Source organism: Papilio machaon, chromosome 6 (assembly GCF_912999745.1).
Source record: "Papilio machaon chromosome 6, ilPapMach1.1, whole genome shotgun sequence".
Classification (NCBI taxonomy): Eukaryota; Metazoa; Arthropoda; class Insecta; order Lepidoptera; family Papilionidae; genus Papilio; species Papilio machaon.
In genome coordinates, this window is record NC_059991.1 from 4,077,257 (window position 1) to 4,101,731 (window position 24,475).

The 24,475-nt window shown below is 31.1% G+C and overlaps 1 protein-coding gene across 6 annotated transcripts in view; it reads right to left on the minus strand.

The window, feature by feature from the left end:
* Positions 1–24,475, minus strand: part of LOC106714961 — a 167,364-nt gene that overhangs the window by 42,418 nt on the left and 100,471 nt on the right. For all 6 annotated transcript variants that reach the window (XM_014508111.2, XM_045678215.1, XM_014508105.2 and 3 more), the window contains one exon: positions 4,805–5,027. In XM_014508111.2, the coding sequence (XP_014363597.1) occupies positions 4,805–5,027 (223 nt within the window). The remainder of the gene's footprint in view (positions 1–4,804; positions 5,028–24,475) is intronic.

Consider the following 24,475-nt stretch of genomic DNA (forward strand, 5'->3'; position numbering starts at 1 on the left):
AATTGTCTAGAACCGCTGAAAGGAGAACCATGACAACGTTTTTCTTGCCTGTTCGCTGCCATAAAAGTCGGTGGCAGCACATCCGAATCATTTCTGATTGCTGATAGATAGGTGTATTAATACCAAGTGATTTGTTTCCTTTTTTATATTCTCTGTTCATGAAAGTATTACGTTGTGCAGGATATAAGCCACTGATTGAATTGAAAAGAGACTCATAGATTACAGGGTTTTGAACAACCTAGTGTCGCGTATGTCCTGTACCTGTTTTATTCTAAATCTTAAATTCCATACAAATAAATTGTACACAGACTTATAAAAACAAAATAAAACTGAGCTTTAGTGCTATTCTTGAATTGAGTTATCAAATCCATTAATTTATTAAAACTTACTTTGGTTGCATATTCTATGTAACTAGACGTTGATCCCAACTTTTCAGCCCTAACGATTTCAGTCCCGATATCCAACAGTATAATTTAGTCGAAAGTGACTAATTTCCAAGTTGGAACTCATTCATAATTCATGTTTCCGTACTACCACCTCGCTCACTTAACATATTTACATTTGGTACCTATTATTTTCCGTTTAATATGACTTTTTTTGTGATATTGACCGCGTTCGTTGTTTAACGGCGATGTATGCGGAGGTAAAACCAAACTCTGTTTCTACTGTTATTAATTAATACACAATGCGCATAATTTTCTTTTTATTCATATTTTATTTTACAAGTTTATTTCTATCACGTGTATTGAATTAATGAAGAATGAAATGAGATTGACGTAATGCAAATATTGACAACAGATCCTACCTGATTCTTAATGGCAAAATTCTATAAATACGCAAATACACTTTTAATTATAAAAAAATACGTAAATAGACGAAGGAAGTTCAACGTACTTTCTGGCTCTCTATTATCCTTATAGTATGTATAGTGGGAATAAGCGCAGTCGATTTCAAGGAATTGCGAAGGCAGAGAGCGGAGGCGTCAAAATATGTCATTGCTTTTATTCTATAAGATCATAAATAATCTTCAGTCTAGACATCAGCTTAACTTAAATGGGGTTTTCAAGTGGAAACTTTCACCTCATGTTTGTTCTTATTTTTAACCTTTTGTTATAAAATTTTCTGATATAAAAATGCCCGTGTAACTTTAGAACTAAACAAAATTAAAAAGACTGTACTCCCACGTAGCAAATTTCGCCACATGTTGATATAACAAAATACGCAGTCTTTGAATCGCAAAAATATATAACATCATGAATTAAAAAAAGGTTTATGCTTGCTGAGAGCGACTAGTAAGGTTTTAGGACTAAAACTTAAGTTCTAGTGTTTTAATTTTAGATGATAAGTTTTATTACCTTCACTTGTTACTTGGTTGAATAATAGGCTCTTCTGCTTTTGAAGTTCTCAAAATATTTTCGAATATATGAAATTGAGGATTTTAATTAAATTGACAAATTTTCAAAGTGTATGAAGTATCGCAATAGTTGAATGTTTTGTCAATATTAAATACTTTCCATATGGAATTCAATTATCCGGTTCACCGCTCACTTTATGAAATCAATTAACGGTAACTGAATTTTCCTAAAATGAAAATTCAAGCGTTCATAATATTGATTTATTTTCAAATAGATTTTTCATAAACTTTTCATAAATTTTTTAAAAACTTTTCCGGCGATGTAATATATTTAATAGCTTGTCTGCTAAGTAAACATCACTTAATGTCATTTCAGAACATGAAAGAATCATTAATTTTCTTAAAGTTTACCAAAATATTTGAAGGATGTCATAAACTTTGCCAGTTCAGATTAATGATGTTTATAAGTAATGTTTAAAATAAAATTATCTTTCGCTAATGTTTGTTGTTGGCCAAGAAGTACATAATAGAATTTTTTTTATTCAAATCTCCAGTACTTAATATTGACCTCTTACATATTTTTGTAGACTAGCACTTTATCTAGTCTCACTTTTACTAAGGAGGCTTTATGTGTTTATTGCTTTATCTTGAAACAGACGGTCTCTTAAATCGTCTGAAGGCAATAAAATAGTTTTTATAGCTCCATCTGTTCATTTGTCTCGATTCTGATCCTTGTTCATAATTATAAAAAAAAAACTAATTCTTTTTTCTATAGTTATGCTGAATAATTTCTCAATTTACTGCGTTTCAAAGTACTTACGGTTACTCTTCGAAAAATGTAAAACATTTATATTATGTTTTTCAAATAAACTATAGAATTATTCTGATAAATTGAAACCTGTTCTGCTGCTATTTTAAGTCTTGTTTATGTAAAACCTTTGTTCGCTTTTGCAGGAATGTTAAAATTGCGAACTATGTTCGAAAGCCGTCAGTAGACTCGTACGCTTTTCGATGCACATGAATGGATTTTCGATATGAGTCTATGAGCAGACAATGGATTGTGTTTTGAAAGAAACTTTGTTTCTATCAGATTTATTTATTACAAACTCATTCTAACATCTATATAAATCAAAATTATACAGTCTTAGAAACTGAGCATACTTTTACGTACTCGTAAGTCCGAGAGTTTTTTTAATTATTAAAAATGATTTGCGTATTATTGTAATACGAGAACGTAATCAATCAGATAATAAATTCTATTAACCACAGAAATAAGAAATTTACTGCGTAAATGTTAGCAGTAATAGCCGTACTCGGATAATTTGGCAAAAAATATTATATATACTTCGAAGCTGTATTTAAACAGAATGTTAATTGTCACAAATATAACTAAATCAATAACACTTCTATGTAAGAAAAGTAATAAAAATTATGAAAAATTAACAATAAATTAGTAAAATACAAATACACATGGTTGATATCAAGGTCAAGTTATCGGCATATGCAAATAAAATCCTGTCTACAAATTACAAGCTTTGTTACAAAACTTTTGTTCAAATTGAAGGTGGACATAATTCCCTATATCTATATTAATTACTGTTGCAAAATGTTCCTATTTGTTCAGGAACTTTGGACATTGCTTGTGGTTTAATGTAGCCATGGATTTAATAACTTAGGTAATTATCCGCTTTGTGATAATTCATCTAATATAAGAAATAAATATAAATATATAATATAAGAAAATATTTAATCTTACCATGTCTAAATTTTAATCTGAATTAGTAATAACTAAATATTTAGCTTTCATCTGTTTGTGTTATTTTCATTTATCTCGAGATTAGAATAAGCTAAAGATTTACTTGAAAAGGGAAATATAATTCTAACGAAAGTCTTCCTTCTCTTAAACGTAGGACCGCTTGTTAATCCGTGACCTTTATTTTAGAAAAATATAAAAAGAGACTTCTTCGAGATTATCATACAAATTTTATGCTTTTTATTAATTTAATATACACTCTATTAACTTTCAATAAATTCTATCTTTTAGTTTTTATACGTATCCTCTCTCGTAGTGTGTGGAATGATGTAGAAATAATAAAACTAATAAAAAATTAGTTAATTTTTAGTATGAACATTACTTGTAAATATTTAAAAAAACCTTACAGACGGCTTTAACTTAATCAAGTTAGTTTATACTTAAACGGAGTTATTTTAGATGAGTTGAAAACGAGTTGAACATGGTAAGTAAATTTTCTCAAAGTTTAATAAAAACTTCTACAAGTTTTATTAAAAAAAAGTTTAACGTTAACCGTTTCTTACATGTTAGAATAAAAAAATTATAAGCATGTTCCCCACGGAGAACATTTTACCGTCGCAATATTTCTTGATAAAGTAGTTGTGTTTCCTAACTTTTCTTAAATAATTGTAGTTCCATTTAGTCTTGTTTAGTCAAAACAATAAGTTGATGATTATGATCGTATTAAATGGAAATACTAGAAATCAAAAACCTCTTCCTAAAGATTAAGGTTTACGCTAGAAATGTCTATATATAGCTTTCGTCCATGACTTTTATGGCGCGAAATGAAAAAAAAAGTAGCCTATATGCTATTCAAGGCAGTAACCTTTCCCTGTCTAAAATTTCATCCGGGTCTGTTTATCCATTTTGGAAATACCTTGTATTAAACAACCATCCATTCATCCATATAAACTTTTGCGTTTATATAAAAAAATATTTTATTTTAAATTTGGTTTAAATGATGTTTATTTTACATCTTTCAGCAAGACCCGGCAGCTGTGCCTTGTTGACAAAAATAGCAGCTGTACTTGACGTATTATAGCTTACCCTAAAATTCAGATAACGATTTTTAATATGATTCTAATCTTATTTGAGTATCATGCTTCTATTTTTTAATCCAAAATTCTAATTAATAATTATTTACCCAGCAGTATTTTTGTAATAAACTAAAAATAGCTTTACCCATAAGTTTACCTATGCATTTGTTGTATTATACTATACAAGACATATTCTTTTCCTCTCTAATCTCCGTACTTTGTCATAAGTTAATGTTTAATACTCGAGATCATCCCTTGAGATGCCCTTTTTACAAAAGAATAATCACGACTTAATGCTAGGATATATTGTTATAATAAAAACAAAGAAGCCAGGTATAGATTACGAAAAGTAAAATAAGTTAGACTTATAACTTCGAGTACCTATATAAAAAAACAAATGTTACTCCAAATTAGTCATAATAACTGATAAATTATGAATGATAATGACAATGTTTTATTTTAATAGAAAATAAATATTTTTTTTTAATTCTCTACTATTAAATATAAATTGAAATCCGTAACAAATAACTAAGATAAAATAATCATAAAATGACATCTACATAAATTGAATCAGTTATTATAAATATAATTACATTTACTCAAGTGTGTTATTGCGCTCACCTTTGTAAGTTGATCGTCAGCTTTCCCGAGTATAACCTCGCAGCCCTCGCGGTGCGCGAACAGTTTCCTGGCTTGCACTTTCATGTGGAAGGTCCTTTCGATCAGTGGTGTTGCAACCATGCGCTCGAGAGATGTCGCAGCATTGGTACAGCCCACTACGTCTGCCTCTACCTCTTGTAGCAACGTCTCCCACGTATGGAACAGCGACGAAGGACACGACGCTCTGTAACAAATAAATTATATCGAAAATAATTGCGACAGCTATAGCATTTACTACTTAACTAACTTAATATTAAATCAACACCAAACAACCACTTCAGTTATAGGAGGCTATAATTATTGCAATTCATGTTTTAAAAATAAAGATCTTAATTAATTAAAGTGTTCGAATAAATTTGTGATAAAAAATTAAATCCCTTTTACTTGACAGTACTTTATATAATGAAAATAACGACAATCAAGTTAAAAGCTTTCGATATAATGGGTCTCGACCTACGGCGGCGGAAGGCTCTACATGTATAACTGTCATGGATAACGAATCCTGTAATTGAATAGGCTCTATGTAATTTAAGGCAGGAAAAGAGCAATATTTTAATATTACTCTTTAGGATTTTACGTATAGGAATGGAGATTTGGAAAAGGCAAATGTACAAAAAGGGAATCCTTATTCGCAACCCATTTAGTCCAGTAGGAGGTGATATTATTTTTATCTTTATATCTTTAAATTTATAATAAAGTTATTTTTATTACAGTACAAAATTAATTCTGCTGTTAATTCTATACGAAATTACTCAACTAAGATATGGTGTTAACTATTTAATGCCCTAAAGGGAATGAATATGATATTAGAGACATTGGTTGGCTTTTGATTAATAATGAATTTTGCCATTACGTGAACTCCCAGAGGATAGTAATACGATATAGTACGCAAACACGAAGTGTAAGTTTTATCTTTATTTAATAAGCAATACTCGATATATAAAAATGGCTCCTAATCTTTTCATGAGTGTGAAGGCTTTCACAGCTAAGGGTATGACAGAGGGATTTATAACGGGAATGGGATGTAAGGATTATGTCACGCTTGAGAGTAGACAGTCAGAAAAAACACTGAATTCCGAGAAAATTGTGTTGCTTTATCATATAATCAATATACTTAATTCAGTGAACCCGAATCCAACCTTCGGAGGCGTCAACTACTTTTCTTTTTTGTTTAATAAAAAAATATGATAATATAAAATGTATAAAAAAAAAACAAAAAAATGGGACCCATCTGCAAGCACTTCCTTTCGATTAAAATATTTTTTATCGAAATCGGACCACCAAGGGGCGGAGTTTCGCGGTAACACACATAAAAAAAAATACAGTCGAATTGATAACCTCCTTCTTTTTGAAGTCGGCTAAAAAATACAATATAAAATAATTTTGTCTATGTTGCTAAGCAACAATGTGTTTAAAAAATCCAAGGAATATGAAGATCGGATGCAGTAAAATGTTTACGGTATCAAAATTGTTCACTTTAATAGTGAAGAAGTAAAAAAAACTTTAAAAACACGGTGTATTTATTTACTGGAAACTAAGTGGAAAAAAATCCAATTTAGAAATTCTGTTACAGACTCAGGGCACGTTTAAAATGTCATTTACAGGTTTTTCGACGAACACCAATTTTCTGCTGAAATGAATTAATGAATCTTAGGATTTAAATGGACATTATCTATCTACAGAACGACACAGCTACAATTGTTTTAAGTTTTAAAAATTAATATGATTAACGTGCTAAATGTAAAGTTAAGTTGCTATAAGTTAAAGTTTGTCTAAACTAAATTGTCTAACTTAGGAGGTTTTCTAATGCTTATACACCCACATATAGATATACATATATATAAAATTATTTCCATGAGTTTTACATATTTATTTTTTACTCTTAACCGTGTATACGTATTGAGGAATAACGATATGAGGGCTCTCAGAGTGACGGGCGTGTTAGATTGGATGACAGTTCGTGTGCTGATCCCAATCGATACCGAGTGCTTCTAATTACACACACAATAATTTATTAATTAAAGTCACTTCATCTGCTTTAACGAATACTACATGAAGCGACTTATTTTGCAAGCACTCACGTCGTATAATGTATTATTGCTTTTGTGGGAGACTAGATAGGATATTAGTGTTTTGTGACATTAGATATTGGAATAGATATTACATAATCTATACATAAGTATTTTGTTTGGAGTCATTGTGTTCAAAAGTTTTGAATTATTGGCGTCGTTTAGTTTTTTACTTCGATGCCCGCAGATTGTATTCACAGAGTAGTCTTTTCGGAAGACTCTAACAATAGCTTAAAGCTACGTTAACTAAAACACTATTCATAAAAAGACTTAAAATGGTTAACGCGACAAAAGCAATATAAGAGTAAATCGGTTCCTACATTTTTGTCGCGAGTCACCGCGTCAAGAGTTTTTAAATGACCATTTGTCTTCACAAGTGTCCGTCAACTAGACGAAGGTCTGTTCCGTAATACGTTTCTTGCAATGATCTCAATTGCTCAACGTTTTAAACTTCCATTCTTTAACCAGATTCTGCGGATTTAAAGTGTTACCTATTAGAGTTTCTTCACCAAGTTTTTCTCCATTTTAGGTGTAAAAATATACATCGTTAAACTTATGTGTAAACTACGATCATATTTTTGTATAAGTTAAAGGACAACTTAAATTTAAAAAGTACATGTCTCAAGCCTCGTTACACACCCTTTAGAAATTGGAACCTGCCTGTTCCATTATTTTTTAAGGAAAAGCAATCAAAGAAATAAAAGAAAGTTGATTTCGAGGCCAATTTAGTAAACTTCTTCAATTGAATTCAAGACTCGGCTGAACGTCAATGACTTAAGAAATTTCCTTCGTTAATTAAACGGGTCAATCATTCATAGCTCAAGGTTAGTTTAATCTTCGTTCTTTAGAGTCTCCTTCCATTTTTCTAATATTTGGGGTCAGGATTCCTTACTTTTTGCTAAGGCAAAATTTTTTCAAAATTGTCTACATTTTTCTATTTAGGCGATTGAAATTTTTTTTCAGGTCTCGTTTTGTATATAATCAACGATCTAAGGGAGTACTTATGCGTTTTCCAATTCTTTACTGTACAAAAATTAAGTGTAATACTGTACCACAGAAGATGGTCCAAGTTATTAATAATTACAAATTCAATTATGATGTTCTGTCAGTATTTCAAGGGTGGAGAGCGTACTAATGTATTAATTATCGTGTGGAGAACGTTTGCGAATGACATAAAGTGATTATGTAATCGTTACGTTGAAGTGACGCGGCGTGAAGTGGGCAATCAAAGCGACGGCGACGTGTCCGCAAACGAGCCTCGAAACTAATCATCGCCACAGACCGCCAAAGGGCATCCTAGACGTACGAACGAACTAAATTACCTACTTGGGAGATTGCTGCTGGGCTACGGCGTTTGAACTCATAGTAGGTAATTGAGTGATGTAAATTTATTAAACGATATAACCTACAACTGTAACCTGTAAGATTAAGAAAAGGTTTACTGTTATTAATTTATTGCAATATTAAGACGATAGAAGTATCATTGTATTATAAAAAAAAAACTTAATATACTCGGTCAATTGCATTTTGGGTATCACATTTTATCACTTACTAGACTAAAAGATAACGAAATACAACAATTATCTCAAGTGATAGCAATAATTTTCTTTCTACGAATTAGTCTTTACTAATACTATAAATGCGAAAGTAACTCTGTCTGTCTGTCTTGCATCACGCCAAAACTACCGAACCGATTTAAATGGAATTTGGTACACAGATAGTCTAGAACCTGAGGTAGAACCTTAGTCTAGGATATAGGCTATTTTTTAACGCGGAAAAAAGGTTGTAAGGGATTGAAAGTGGGGATGGAAATTTCTATGGAAGTATCGTTATTTTTACAGTTAGAAGCTTGAAACTTATTTTTTGAGCTGTTAATTTCATAAAAATAAATATAACATTCAAAATTTACCTTCAAGAGTGCAAAATAAAACGATACGATACGAAACGATAGGGAAATGAAAGTTTGTATGAGTTATATGTTGTTATGTTGTTGTATGAGTTATGTTAATGTTTTGTAAGTTGTTTTATTTTAATTTTTGTAATTTTAAGTAAAATAATAATTAAAATGCTACCCGAAGACAGTATTTCACGCGGACGAAGTCTCGGGCACAGCAATTTAAATATTAATAAAGGTAGAAAGAACCTTTTCATTTGGAAAACGTGGAATGTGGTAATATTCCTAGTCAAACACGAGTTAATTATTTAGGACGTATGTGGCGACGAGTGCAGCCGTAGTTCAACAATTTTATTAATGTGTCCGACTTGCGCGGTTGCAATTCGCCGCACAAACAGATTACATTGCCAGAATACGAAATGAATGGAGCTCTTGTCCGTAGTGAATTTTATTTGTTAATTACTCGTAATATTTTCTACATTACTAATTTAAGTACTTATGTTAATGCTGATATCAAATACAACTAATTAATTATTAACTTTAATTTGAAAAAAAAATAGGAAAAAGCTTTTCTAATAAAGCAATGTTTTACACTGTAGAAGAATATTTGAAAATTAAAAAAAATTTTACACTCCAACTAAAACCTACTTAGAATATATAACACGTAATAACGCTTTCTCAATAAATATATAACATATATTAATTCAGTACATATGAGTAATAAGTAATTTGTTATAGTATTAAGAAACGAACGAACGGACGGCAGATGGGGCCGCAAAGTACTGGAATGGAGGCGTGGGCAGGCCTCCCGCAAGATGGACCGATGATCTGGTCAAGGTTGCGGGAGTATCCTGGATGCGAGTTGCACAGGACCGATCATCGTGGCGATCTTTGGGGGAGGCCTATGCCCAGCAGTGGGCGTAACGAGGCTGAATGGATGGATGGATGATTAAGAAAATATATGTAACGACGCCTGGAAAAGCCATAAATGTAAAAATAAATAAATAAAACCACGTAACGGATTTTCATAAAGTTTTGTTTCCTAGACTTGGTGATTCATGACGAGGATTTAGATTTATATAAAAAGTTTTCTAATTTTCGAAATACGACATTCTAAGATATAAAAAATAATATAAATATTTTAATGATTTGAATTTATAATATTTATTTTAATACTAGCTGTCGCTCGAGATTCCGTCTGTCCGAAAAAAAAATATAATAAGTAGCCTATGTGTTCTTTCAGTGTATGATCTATATATATGCCAAATTTTGTCGAAATCCGTTGAGCTGTTCTGGAGATACCTTCAAACAAACATCCATCCATCGTTCCATCCATCCATCCATCCATCTAAACATTCGCATTTATAATATTAGTAAGATTATCATGTAACGTTACAATTTGTATAAACATACAAATGTATTATTCCCAAAACATTAATTTATCTTGTTGATTGAATCATCACACAAATCATAAATATGACGCCAAAAATGGATTGGATGCTTTGCAGTTTGTTTAGGACGACTATTGTGCATAACTCAAGGCTTCAAATTGTTTGTGAATGTGAAAACCACAGAAATAAGCTGAACAAATGACAATAATGCTATTCAGAAAATTAATTACGTTTACGCCGCCATGTACCAATATGTTTTTCGATTTATATATGTACATTTACCGACTTACTTACGGTGAAGGAAATTATCGTGATGCAACCTGCACATATGAGAAAAGATTCAAAGATATATGTGAAGTAATAATAAGATGCCTTTTATTAAATATTGCTTGCCTTTTTTAGTAAAACAAATTAATGAATACCATATAAAATATAAATGGTATTTTAAGAGTTTCATACGTATTTAATTGGGGTCAAGTGATTAAATAGTTAAGCCCTAAAGTTAATCTCTACGTTCACATTCAAAAACTACTTCCAAACTTTATGCGAAGTTTATAATTATAAGTTTAGAATTTACATTCGGGTTTCGTTATTACAGTTATTTAAATGGTAACTCGTAATGAAATCAAATAGTACCCTTATCGGGCGAAAGAAAATATGTAACAATATAGCATTTAAAGTTAAAATCTGACAATAATTTAAACAAAACCTTCATTTAATAGCGCGGCCATTTTATAATAAAATAAAACAATAAACTTTAAAAGCTTCTAAACTTTGGTTTAAAAGCTTAATGTTTCCATTGTTAAATAATTTTTAGCACTCAAACTATTACAATATTGTTGAATTTCACCACAAATTTAACTAACGTCAACACTTCTATTCAGATTTAAACTTACAATTGTACTGTTTAAAACAATTCAATAAAAATTGAAATATTTTTTTAAGCTCCAGTTAATCGATAAACAGATTAGAGATAGCATAGTTTATAAAATTATTGTAATATTTAAATATAATGAATATTTGCAGCCAAAAGATAAAATAGAAAACATTGATAATTTCATCCCAGTTTAAACAATACTATCAAAAAGGTAATAAAAATTTGGAGTTACAGAAATTAAAATACTTGTTAGAAAACATTACGAGATTTGGTGCAAAATTTGTCAGGAGCTGTATAAAATAAGTTGATTTGCTCGACAAATTTCTGTATTGAATTAATTTAACTTCGAATTTCCAATAAATTGATTTGAAAATTAATGTAAGTTTGAAGTTTGGGATTTAATTAAAACTTGAGTCATGGATACCATAGATAGTTCTGTTTGAATTCAATTTGTAAAAGAAAAACAAAAATAAAGTATTTAAAGTTCATTTGTAAGTATTTTAGAGTATTTTTTTGTTTGTAAGGAATTCATATTTTAATAGTCATAATGAAAAAGTTGGAATAGAGATTGTAAAGGTATTCTAAGGTCTGGAAAACAAAGAGGATTAACAATATGTTTTGTGTGAGTGGATATGAGTGGATTGAAACAAAAATAATTGATATCAAATTTCATACTCATTCCTAATTAAATAGTCAGGAAAATAAGTTTATCCGTTATTACAAGGGAACTTCTCCCTCTAACGGTATTGACGTGAAAACTGAAAGCTTAATGAAGCCCCGAATAATTGGAGAATCGCAAGGTTACTGACACCTTGGCACTCGGCCAGGTACACTGTTTTGTGTAGTAGCATAAACTTTACTGGCAATTTGAAATTTTTTGCTTTCTTAGTCAATGTTTTGATAGATCTGATTTCAAAAGTTGAACATTTCAAAACAAGATAACAGACGATTTATGAATTATGATGTCCTAAAGTACAAATGTTATTAGTAAATGAAAATTGAATGTAAGTTTTCAATTTAATGAATTCTGTTTTCAAAATAAAACTTTGAAAATTATTATAAACCCTAAGCTACATATCTAACATATTATTTTTCTAAGTTAGGCATAAATACTAATAAAGCAAATTATTTTAATTTAAGAATTATATTTAAAAGTTGCATTATAACTTTATTTTTATCAAAAGCGCTCATGATGCACAACATTACTATGTCTAACTTAACTATATCTAAAAAATACAAAATGTTTTAAATACTTGCATATCAAAAACAGTCTTTTAATTGACTTAAAAATTCTTATACTGAGTTAGTGTTTTGTAAGCCAAATCAAGTGTAAAAATAAATCTTTAACTGGGCTAAATTATTCCACGGTGTTTGGCTATTGTAGATACCTAACGTTAATTGCCAATTAATATTTCATGGTCGTCCTCTGGACTAACGACTTGGCAATTATTCAAATTTTAACGAACCTTTCTCTTCGTATTAGATAGTGTCGTTACTACTGAATAATTATATAAAAAAATATTGACGTGCCAAGTCATAAAATTATTCAATAACAGACTGTTAACTCTTAGCAATATACTAATGTTTGTTTTTAGGCATGTTTTCGATTCTTCACTAATTTGACTAAAGATGAATTAATCGAACACGACGAGTGTGAGCACACAAAGACTTGTCATTAAGAGTTCCCATAGCCGATCAAGATAAAAGAAGCGAGAGGTTTTCAAACTGAAAATCAATTAGTAAAAACTATCATTACCATTATCATCAGCCTTTGTCTACCCAATGTTGGACAGAGGCCTTTCCTAATGCCATCCACAGCAAGCGTCCTAAGTCCGCACTAAGTCGTCAATCCACCTGGAGGGAGGGTGCTCCAAGCTTCTGGTCACCTTCCATGGCCTCCATTACAGAATTTACCTCCCTAACCTGACGTGACTGGCTCGATAGATGCGCACGACCCTTTACCACTTCAGTCTACTGACTTTGAGAACTATGTCGTATACTTTCCGTCGAATTTCTTAAAAAGATATAACTCGTGAAAGAACCCTCTGGTTAAACAATTTTAAAATATAGTCAAAAAGATGCTCGTAAATTTTCCCTAACGACTCGATTTTTAGACCTAAATTAAAAACTATATAAGTCTTAGTAGAATGTACTTATATAAATTAAACAGATTAAAAATTATAATAAAGATTGTATAAATAGACAGAGAGAACGCGTCTCTTTACTAGTGTTGTAATTACTACTGTTTTAATACATTTATGAATAACATAGAATTATTCACGACGCTGAAACTACGCCTTAATTTGTAGTTAAACTTTGTGAATTAAAGATGAGAGGGTGTAATGTAATTTTCACAAAGGAATATTCATGTCACTTTCATGTGTATAGAAAGTTAATAATTACAGGGTAAGGGACAGAACATTTTCAGAGGCATAATATATGCACATACTTTTTTTTGTGGGTAGAATATTTGTTAATATCGATTTATCAAGTGAACTAAATTGGAGTATTTTCTAAACCGTTGATCCATCATGTGGCAAGGTTAGATCTAATAAAGGGTGGTACTTGAAAGCCGCTGATCGCAAAACATGACTTTATCATGTGAAATGATTAAGATAATCTGTATTTGCATTCAAACATTTCTATTTTGAAATAAACTGCACACTGTATTTCTGTGTCACAGGTGCTACGTCCTAAGTGAAATGCGAAGCAAATATTTCTATAAATAATCAATAAGAGCCGTTACTGGAGGCCATAATATTTGCAATAACTCCGGTTGCTCAAACGAACTGGAAAGCTGAGAGATACACATATTTGCTATATGCTGCTCGAGACTCGGATTTACTAGATTTCAGCACTGACGGAGGAAAATATATTTAAATCGTACAGCTCGTAAAAATGCTTGAAAGGATTTTAAATATATTTTAACTTAATACGCATGAATATTTTCGAAAAGAGTAAAATCAAACGTTTCTGTATTAAGTGAGCGAAAATTTTATAAACTGGCTCGAGATTTAGCACTTTTCACGTATATACAAAAAAAAAACATTCTAAACTTGGATTTCTCAAAAGTGCTACAATTTTATGTATTAACTTTTAATATTTTATGAATTTGAATTTAAATTTGTATCATAAGAATTTGCAATTACAAAAAAATTATTATGAAGCAATAATCATAATAAAAATAAAGGTAACGGAGTTAAAAAGCGTAAGATTGCGATTCCTGAACCATTTCCGCGGACGACGTATTTCGAAGGGAACTTCGATTTACACAATTTGAGAAATTCTTTTGTCAAATACTTTTGTTATGTTCTGAATAGTATTATTAATTTAATAAATCATTTTACCTAAATTAAAATAACGATTCTGTTCAACTTATTAACTTTGATAGCGATTTTCTTTCTATCGTATAAAATAATGTTAACACGACATGTAGTAGAAAGTTTTGTTTTATAATTTCCGCAAATTAATGAGCAACCCGTTGACATGAGCGGCTTGAATGTTGTTTATGTTTAACTTTTAACTTCCAAGCCTTAAAGACGTAGTTACATCACATGTACTGGCAAAAGTTTAATAAAATGACTACATGTTTGTTTACTGAACATTAAATTAGGTTGTGAAATTACATTGAAAATTATTTTATTTACCAGTTTGCAAATGTTCAAAGGACTTTGTAGAGCTAGTAGAATATTTCTCTTTATTCATCCTTCTATCAGGCTTTAGGTGTCTGCTATTGAAAGACGTAGACATTTCTAAACAGAAGCTTTGCTTACAAATTCTGCGCTCGGATAATACTCGTATATTTTGTAGTTACCGTTTCTAAATGTTAGGAAAAGATCTGAAATGGATTATTTTCGTTTAAAGCTTACAAAGACAAAAGTGAAATATTAAAAGTGGCAAGGTGATATTCGTCAAAGTGAACTATACTTATAAACCGTTTAAACTTTCGTGAGAAATCATAATTAATTAATTAAGAAACGGCTTAACTCACGTTTGATCGTCCGGTGACGGCACCGACTAGTTTCGGACCCATCGGGGGTCCATCTGCACTCAGTGCGAGACGCGACGCGACCGCGAAGTCTTCGGATTAAACACTCGCCCTGAAGATGGACCCCCGATGGGTCCGAAACTAGTCGGTGCCGTCACCGGACGATCAAACGTGAGTTAAGCTGTTTCTTAATTAATTAATTACTTATAAACCGTTGGTTTTTTGAAAGAAGTGTCAAACTAGCAAGATGTTCACCAGAAAAATATGACCGTTGTCGCTTAGCGTCATAGGCAAATGAATTTCAGTTATGTTGCCTGAATTAATTTTGTATTATGCCCATTGACCACTAAAACACTTCCAGCATAGTTCAAATTTAATTAAGCCGCTGTTTCATCCATTTTTAAATGAATGGCGTAGCTTGATTTGAACAGTGAACATCGATTGGTTGTTTACAGTAAATATTAAAGTGTAAGTCGTTGACCTCGCGCTCATTGGTACGCTACGGTACATACGACTCTACAAACGGATATGTTTCGTTGAAATATTTATCGGGCGTGGAATGCGTTCAATGTTTAATAATTCAAATACTAATGGAAAGGTATATTTCATCACGAGAACGCAATTATAATAAAAAAATAACTTTGAATGAACTTATTGAACTTTCTAGCAATCCTGAAGGTTTACTGTAATCGGTTGGGTTATTTAAATTAACTTTTTTTTAATAAAAATAACTTTTTAGGCAAACAGTTTAATTACTGGTATAGACTGAAGGTAAGCATAAAAACTGCAAATATTGCGGAATCTATTTCCAACGTTGATGAAGAAGATTGGTAAGAAAATGGCAAAGGGGAGGAAATGGGAAAGTAATTGAGCGGTCACCTCAATTGCCGAGAGAAACGCAAAAAGCTTTTAGATGCTACGTACGACGATGGTATAAGTAGCAATGAAATGAGTTGTTGTGAATATGTCAAATTCTAACACAAAATCCCAATAAGTTTTAAGTTGTATTGCAGACAAATTTCTTGAAAGTTATAAACTTTACAAATTCTATAAGCACATATATGAGCTTAAAATTTCAGTCTATGGTAAAAAAATCTTTTGCATTATTTCCTTTTCTCTCCATAATTTCTCGTGTTTAACGTATGTATATATGTATATATTGTAGTAAAATAAATATTGCCAAAGTAAAATAAATGTTGGGCGGTGTGTCAACAAGCAATTATAATACTGATCCGCGCTGAGAGCATAATATCGCGATCCGTCATACATTCTGTGATCAATCATTTTGGGCAAATTGCTACCGCGAATGTATGATTTCAATAATGGGTTACGTCACAATTTTATTTACTACATATTCTTATCATCAATTATTATATAGATTTATATAATTATAAAGGTATATAATGTTGGAGAATATAAAAAAAATTGGTATCACTCAGCTTGTAGCTTGACCAGAAAAAAAACCACTTTATTTCAAAGATTTACGTTGTCTTGTGTGCGAGGGGACTTAGAATATGTATAAAATCACAGATTTCAATCAGTCAAAATTAAAAGAAAGGCAGATTAAAGAAAAAGAACAACCTACAAAAATAAAAATACTATATACTTATACTACTCTATAAAAATGTTATTTAGGGTCTGATTTATGAACTAACTATTTATCACCTAAGTGAAATAAGTTTCATTATATAAATAGTAAGCATAGGTGGGCACAGTTAATCAAAAAGTTAACTTCGTTAATCGTTAATTCGTTAAATAAAAATTTAACTTCGTTAATCGTTAAAGCGTTTAATTTAAGAAAATTTAACGCAAGTTAAAGTTAACAGTTAAAGTTAATTTTGGTTTATATTACTAGTATAGGGCGCAAGCGGGAAATGGCCATACGAATAATCTCCGAATCATATGGACTAATTTTGTCGAGACTTTCAATAGAACTTAGGCTATTTTTTTACTGCGCTTACGAAATCTCGGGCGAGCGCTAATCCTATCTATAGTTTAGTTATATAATATACTCAAATAAAATTTTGACGATTGGGGTGATGTACTACTGCCTGTACGATATTAATGACATAGCATGCACTAGTTACACACACTTATATACTTCACTGACAATGATGGACAATTGACCTTTTCAGTCATTTTTTTATCGACCATCCATCTTCACGGAATTAGAGAGCTAACTAAATTTAGACAACACAAGTTTTCTATTAAACAGTGAGACATACTCGTATTATGGTAATATTCAAAAGAATATCAATCTCAAATCTCAAACAAAATGCAGTAAGAAGGGACAAAAACGTAAGTATGTTTAATACATCTCAAATATAAAATGTCACCTATTTACTTCGGCCGACACCGACTGCGAAATAACAATAATTATACAATATAGATATGTTACAAGAAAGAAGAGAACTTTCTTTAGAGTTTAGAGGGTTTTCATGACATTATTTTGTTACTTTTCAGTGCATTTTGTTTGAGATTGTTTTTATGTTATTGTAAAGGTCACTTGTGCCGACATTTGAGCCGTTTATTTTGAAAGTGACCTAACTCTGTTTTTCATTTTTTTGCCGATTACCATGGTTACATGTACAACTTCATGTTATTTATCAGTGAAACACTTCAGATTATCAGAGAAAAAACGATAAATTTTTTACACATAAGTTTTCCGAATTAATTAAATAACTGATCCGTGTAGTTTGAAAGTGGCCCAACTCCATTTATAGTTACATCAAGTTATTGTTTCATGCATCTTAAAACATATTAAAAAATTAAGAAGTGAAAAACACATCATAGCTTACAAGTGACATGTGCACCGAGCAAAATAGAAACATTAAAGTAGCTTTAATGTGGTTGAAAATTGTCGAAGCTTTGGATAATAATATAGAAATTATAGATCATAAATTTTTAATGATATTAACATTCGTTTTTACCAAATGATAGAGATTTAGCCGTGGTAGAAACGGCATTAAAAAAAATAATTTACTGTACGTTCCCCAAAATTATTACAAGATTATTAAAAAGTGTCGGAAGGGTAATAATTTTATTCTAAATGAAATGAGACAGGAAGATTTTGTATCGACAAAATTATTAGAAGACGCTATTTTTAAAAGAGTAAAAAATTCTGATGGAGAATCAGTAAACTGGTTAAGAAAGAAATCAAAGAATATGTTGGATGCGTTTTGTCAGAAATGAACCATACAAATTTTTTTATAAGACATCCATGAATGAAAATGAAAATTTTAAAGTTCTGAATTTATTACCACGTCGGGGTAGTCTAGTAAATTGTTTTGTAATTTTATGTTTGTAATTGTTTATGTTCTGTAATTAAAAAATGTTTTGAATCGCATAAATTATGTTTCCGAAGTGTTTTCAACATATTATGCTAAACAAATTCCGTATTATTTTTTTTAATTTGAAACATCTTAAATTATGTTGAATGGACTTGGGCACCTTCAAATTTTATAATGAATCTGGCTGTTAATTTTGAAAGTGGCCCAACTCCATTCTTGATAAGAAAACGCACGTTATTTACTTAATAAATGCAACTATTTTAACAGGAACTTTAAATTTAACATCCTTAGATACGCTTAAGCAGTATGACTCCTTAGTATCTTATACGTATATTTTTAAATTCATTGAAACGCAAAACTTTCAATATCTCGATTTGAAGATAAATGGAGTTAGGCCACTTTCAAAATAAGCGGCTCATTTCATATATTAATTTTAGTATAACACAATTTAACATTATTTCACTAACATAATTATTTTATCTTTTTCCTCATTCTTTCTCGTTTTATCGTATACTTTTTTTTTTGTAAACAAACAAATTATCTTCGCTATTGTCTTTGTGCAGCGCACGTGCATCCCCGACCATTAGAAGGGTTGGGGCCATAAATCCATCGAGTTCGTTATCGCATTCTCTGTGCGGGCTGTCCATTTGATCCTTTGTTCATATTTTAAAAATGCAAAATTATTTTTCGTTGACCATGAAGAAGCCCCAAAAAAACAAACGACGGTAATAAACACCTAAATCCCTTTTGTTTTTGAGGAATGTTTATTGCGTGCACATTTCGTCTTTCGTATTTTTAAATTTATTTTTCATTGTTTGTTTCTTATCTACGCAATGACAAAAAAATCCTTTTTGTACGCTTTTTCAAATGAACCATAAACGATTTTTTTTTATATTTTTTGCCGTCTTTAAACTTCAATATTAAAATAAACATTTTCGTCGCCAACAAAGTTTAGTTGTAATTTAGTTACGACGTTGAAGAGTTATGCACACTTGATTATTTTGATTGCAATTCAACGCAGTGTTTATCTTTTTTACTAGATTTTTGCGTTTCACGTATAAGACAAAGTGTATAATTATTGTATTTAGAATAAAGTACTTTCGTACCTTATGTTGATTTTATAACAAAATCATGTTCTAAAAAAAAGTGACGTTAAATAAATGAAAACTAGTTTTAATGTGAATAAAATGTAATATAGACTTTTCGAGATATTTGTGTAAATGTGAAATAATTAATAAACTTTGAAGGTGTCTAGCGCCTAAACTTCGCAATATTTGATAGAGGTAAGTTTGGTTAAATCGTCACTATTTTCTAACAAGGATTCTGCGGTACTCTTTTGATCAAGTCTTTCCCGGCCGCTCGGTGTATTGTATAACCTACATACACTCGCACTCGCTCGTTCTCGTTCTCTCTCGTTCTCGGTCACCATTCGACTCGCCGACGGTCCCCGAACATAGCCGAACTTACGAATGTAGCCTGATGCATAATTTAAATAAAATGACAACACGTCAATAAGTGTCTATTGTTACAATTAACGGACTAAATTAACGGAAGTGAAATTTAACGGAAGTTAACAAGAGCGTTAACACTTTTTGAATTTAACTTAAAAGTTAATCCGTTAAGGAAAATGTTAACTTCGTTAATTAACGATTAACGGATTAACGAGTTAATGCCCAGCTCTGATAGTAAGGGAATTTAGAAAGTCTTTTAAATAAACGTTCTTGCACTGTTTTTTTTATAATTGTATGCTTTCTTTATTTAATATTATAACAAGATCCATGATGCAATTAGCCGTCGTCCCTCTACCTTGCGTTTTCTTTGTTAGCTTGTAAAATACAATCTTTTGATTAACTAACTCTGTTGTCTGATAATTAAGTTTCCAGCAGCTTTCATAAGATTATAAATATAAAATGTTATTTTTCTTCCATGATTTTTTTTTGCCTTTTTATATCAACATAAATTAATAGTACTTTGATATGTTTAGTAACAAAAAGCACTGTCAACGCATGAACGAATATGTACATAAAATTTTGAAATGTCATATAGGCTTCTTTTAATATGTTTGGAAATATTTGAAATGAAAAAAAAAACTTGAGAGGTGTGTTGGGATACCCGGATGGAACGAAGTTCCTTTCTATTAATTAGTGAAGGAACCAATGTTTATTCTATGAATAAAAATCTTAAGTCTTCACAAGAAGTACATTTTATTTCTATGAATTTTCGTTATATATTGTCACGTCGTTGCCATGGTGAAGTAGCGCTCATTCGTCTATAGCAAAAAGTGTCGTGACAACTTTTCGTAAGATTTTTTTCCGTCTAGCCCCCTTTCACAACGCGCGATAAGGAACTTCGTTCCAATAATGTTTAACCATTACGAATCTATTACACATAAATCGAAGTACTTAAATATATTACGTGGTGCAAACAAAATGGCGATTAACAATTAGGAACGTCAAAAATAATGTCATATTTTACGTAACTTATAATTGAAATCTTGTTAGTAAGAAACTCGCGCCATATGTAATTTTGTGAGATGACAAGCCTTAACGAGTTGCCTGTAGGTAGAACGTCCTTCATTATAAATTCACATCATATTACGTTTCCGAACTTAACTAATTTTGTCTTCTTCTTGTCTATGGTAGTAAGAGTTATCGTTGGTTTCTGAGACGAAAATCCTTGTAAAAAATATCGTCATTCCTCTCATTATCTTTGACAAAACAGCTTTACAATTTATTTCATAATTCTAAAATGTATTTGTCATATGTCTTTATACAGAAACGTTAAGGTATTAAGGTAGTGTAAAGCTTACTAAATAGAATCGATTGCGGCGTTTAATGGATGGCGATTTTGACGCTTGTACAAAGCTATAATTAATAATAAATGCCATAGAACGAAACCCAGGAACGAATGAAACACAACCTTCATACAAACAGAAACAAATGTAGATGATTTAATTAAAGTAAGTAATTTCAAACTGCGAATGAATACAATCGTCGTGTTTGTTTAACAATGATAAATTACTTATAAATAAATTAATATCAACCATCCGGACGTTGAACTCCATCCGCGATTACCATGTCACGCTCGGTAAGGTAAGCGTGCGCCGTTAAAAAATAATCGATACAAAATACGCCAACTGCCGCTTTACGACATTCATATTTCATTTTGCTATTAAAACATATTTGAAATATTTTTTTTACTTATGATTATGACTATATCAATAAAAGTTAATGCTTGTACATGTGTATCTTACGAGTTACTTAACCAAAGATCAGGTTACGATAAATACTCTATTTGCATTTGCAGAACGACAGAGAAGGGGACGCACAGAGGGGATATTCCTATCCTCCTATATCCCTCTCCTTTGTCAAATTTTCTCCCCCTCCCCCTTCCCTACCTTATAAGTAAAGGGTGGGAAGGGAAGCGAAATAACATGAGGCTCCTGGCAAGCATCGGCATCAGACGAAAAGCGGAATTGTTCTCCTTTCACGCCTGTCTTCTGTATGGTCGATCGCCGATCAGCCGGCCCATTCGTGCAAAAGATGTTAGTGCAGACTATTGTTAAAATAAGTAATAACTACAAGAAAAACAAACATAAGCTTATTTACATAAATAACTTAATGAATTAAATTAATGTTACAAGTAACTTGTAACATAAATTACTATAATTTTATGTAAGAATATATTAAAGTTATTTATAAATAATGGTATAAACAAGCATTGAATTCTGTCAATACTACACCGTGCAGCAATTTAATGCGGGCAAAAAGAGGCTGGGAGACTTAAAAAGCGTGAGATTGCGTTTCCCGGCCCATTTCCGAGTGAGGCCTCCTTCAAGCACTTCGAGCGAAACTTCGATTGCTTCAATTCGTTTTATAGAAACTTTTTCAACGATACACGAATCAACTTTTTGTTGACAGGTTTCTTTCTATTTATATAAAATCAACTCGATGTAGCTAGAATTTAAGGTAGGCAATTGAAGTGGCCGCTTACTCGTTTACCAGTTTTAATAGTTTTGTGCTCTGCTTTTAGAAATCAAAATTAGCCCGATTAGCTGTCGACACGTTGGCCGGCCGAGATATCGCTGGCGAGACGCCGTAGAGCTGGACCTGCGGGAGCTACAAGCGATGGACGGACAGGGAACGTCGCTGGGCAGGCGGCTTTAGCGATCTCTTGTGTCGGAGGATAAAACTCATTTTGAGTCGATGCGCCAGCGGAGTAAGTAAAGATATAAAAAATCGGTTTTGATTATATAATATGCGATAAATAACAATCACAATTTTTTCCCCAATTATTGCTTCTGCTAATATGTTGGATATTTTTTTTACGTTACTAAAAATAATTTGAAACGACGACATTATATTGACGTGCACTAAAACGTTCAACATTAGGGTTATAATTAAAATAAGTAAGGTAATGTATAAAGTGGACAGGTGTCAGTTGTTATGACATATTTGGTCATTAATTTGAGCGAATTGTGTCGTTAAGTAATTATGGGTTTTGGGGAAAAACTGCCTTTTGTTATTTATTTTTGTATCAAAACAACGACAAATAATAATGTGGAAGTGTTTTTATATCTTACTAACATTATAAATGCGAATGTTTAGATGGATGGATGGATAGATGTTTGTTTGAATGTATCTCCGGAACGGCACAACAGATCTTGGTGAAAATTGACACAAATGTAGAACATAGTTTGGAAGTACACATAGGCTACTTATTAAGTTTTTTTCAATGCCGCGCAGAGAGAGACGCAGGCGGCAGCTAGCATTCAATAAACATAATATGAAGCCTGTAGACGTATGAAGAAATTTCGGTTCTATTTGTCGTGATCCTAACACACCTCTTTATCTTCACTGAAATTCTGTCAGTATTATATGTCGGAATTTGACTTCAGTAACTATATTCTCAATTTTTATACTCTGTAGAAAAGTAAGACATTTACGCTACAAAATGCATTGAAACTAGGTATTTACCGTCCCCGGATACGACCTGAGTGGCTTTACCGCATCTAAAGAACTACATTCAAGTTAAATGCATGATAAGGATTTTCGCTTTTTAACTTAATCGTCTTGCTATTTCCTCTAAATGTGTACATTTGCATTTAAAACCTCTAGAATTTTGTCAATTCTTTTATTTCTGTATATAAGGTTAATAACAATATTTTGTATTAAAAATCCAAAAATATATGATACATTTTCTTTCAGTTTTAAATGTTTTTAAATATTAAGGATCTTTTATATGTTAAATGTTCTTTATTAAATTTGTTTCGAAATATGTTACGACGTAATGTGCTTGACGTTTTTCAGACCGTTGCGTGTGTTGTTTGCGCATGAATTAATTTTAACCTAATTTCAAATTTGCGAATTATTCACGGTATATGGAACATAATAAAAATACTTATATTCGAAAATGCTCGGGACTTCGAAAAAGACATTGAGTGAATTTAACAAATTCGATTAGAAAATAATAAAAATAAAGTATATCTACATATCTTAAGTTCTTTCATTGGATCCAAAAAAAGAGGTCATAAAACAATATATCAATAAACTACGAAACTTGGACTTGAAGCAACCCGCAAGGGAGTAAGAACAACTATATGGAAAAGTCCGAAGACGTTAACTCCCAAAACTTTTGTACTAAAATAGATGAAAACTTTAAGGGCAAAAATAAATTTTATTAACCTGTTTTATTTGAAATTCGACTTTTCAAAACAAATAATTTATTAAAATAGTATTAATGTACTAATATAATGATTAAACTCTAAAAGAGACTACTATTTTATTTTCTGGGAAGTCTATCATTTAAATGCCAAGCGTAGCTTAGAAATCGTTTCCTTACCTTTTCAAAGAAACAATAAACATTCTTATATTTTCTTTTTAAAGGTAAAAAGAGTAAGTGGCTGTCTTAACTTTGTATCTTATGACAAAATATTGTAATTTTTCTTTCTACTTTGTCAAAAATAATAAGCTTTTGCTCACGGACACGAAGTAAGTCGATTACGTACCAGCGTTTTAAATAATAAGCAGACAAGAAAATAGAATTATGATTGGAAAGCTCCTTAGTAATTTTATTTTTAATTAAAAATGAGAATAAATTTCGGGACATTCATATTATCTTGTT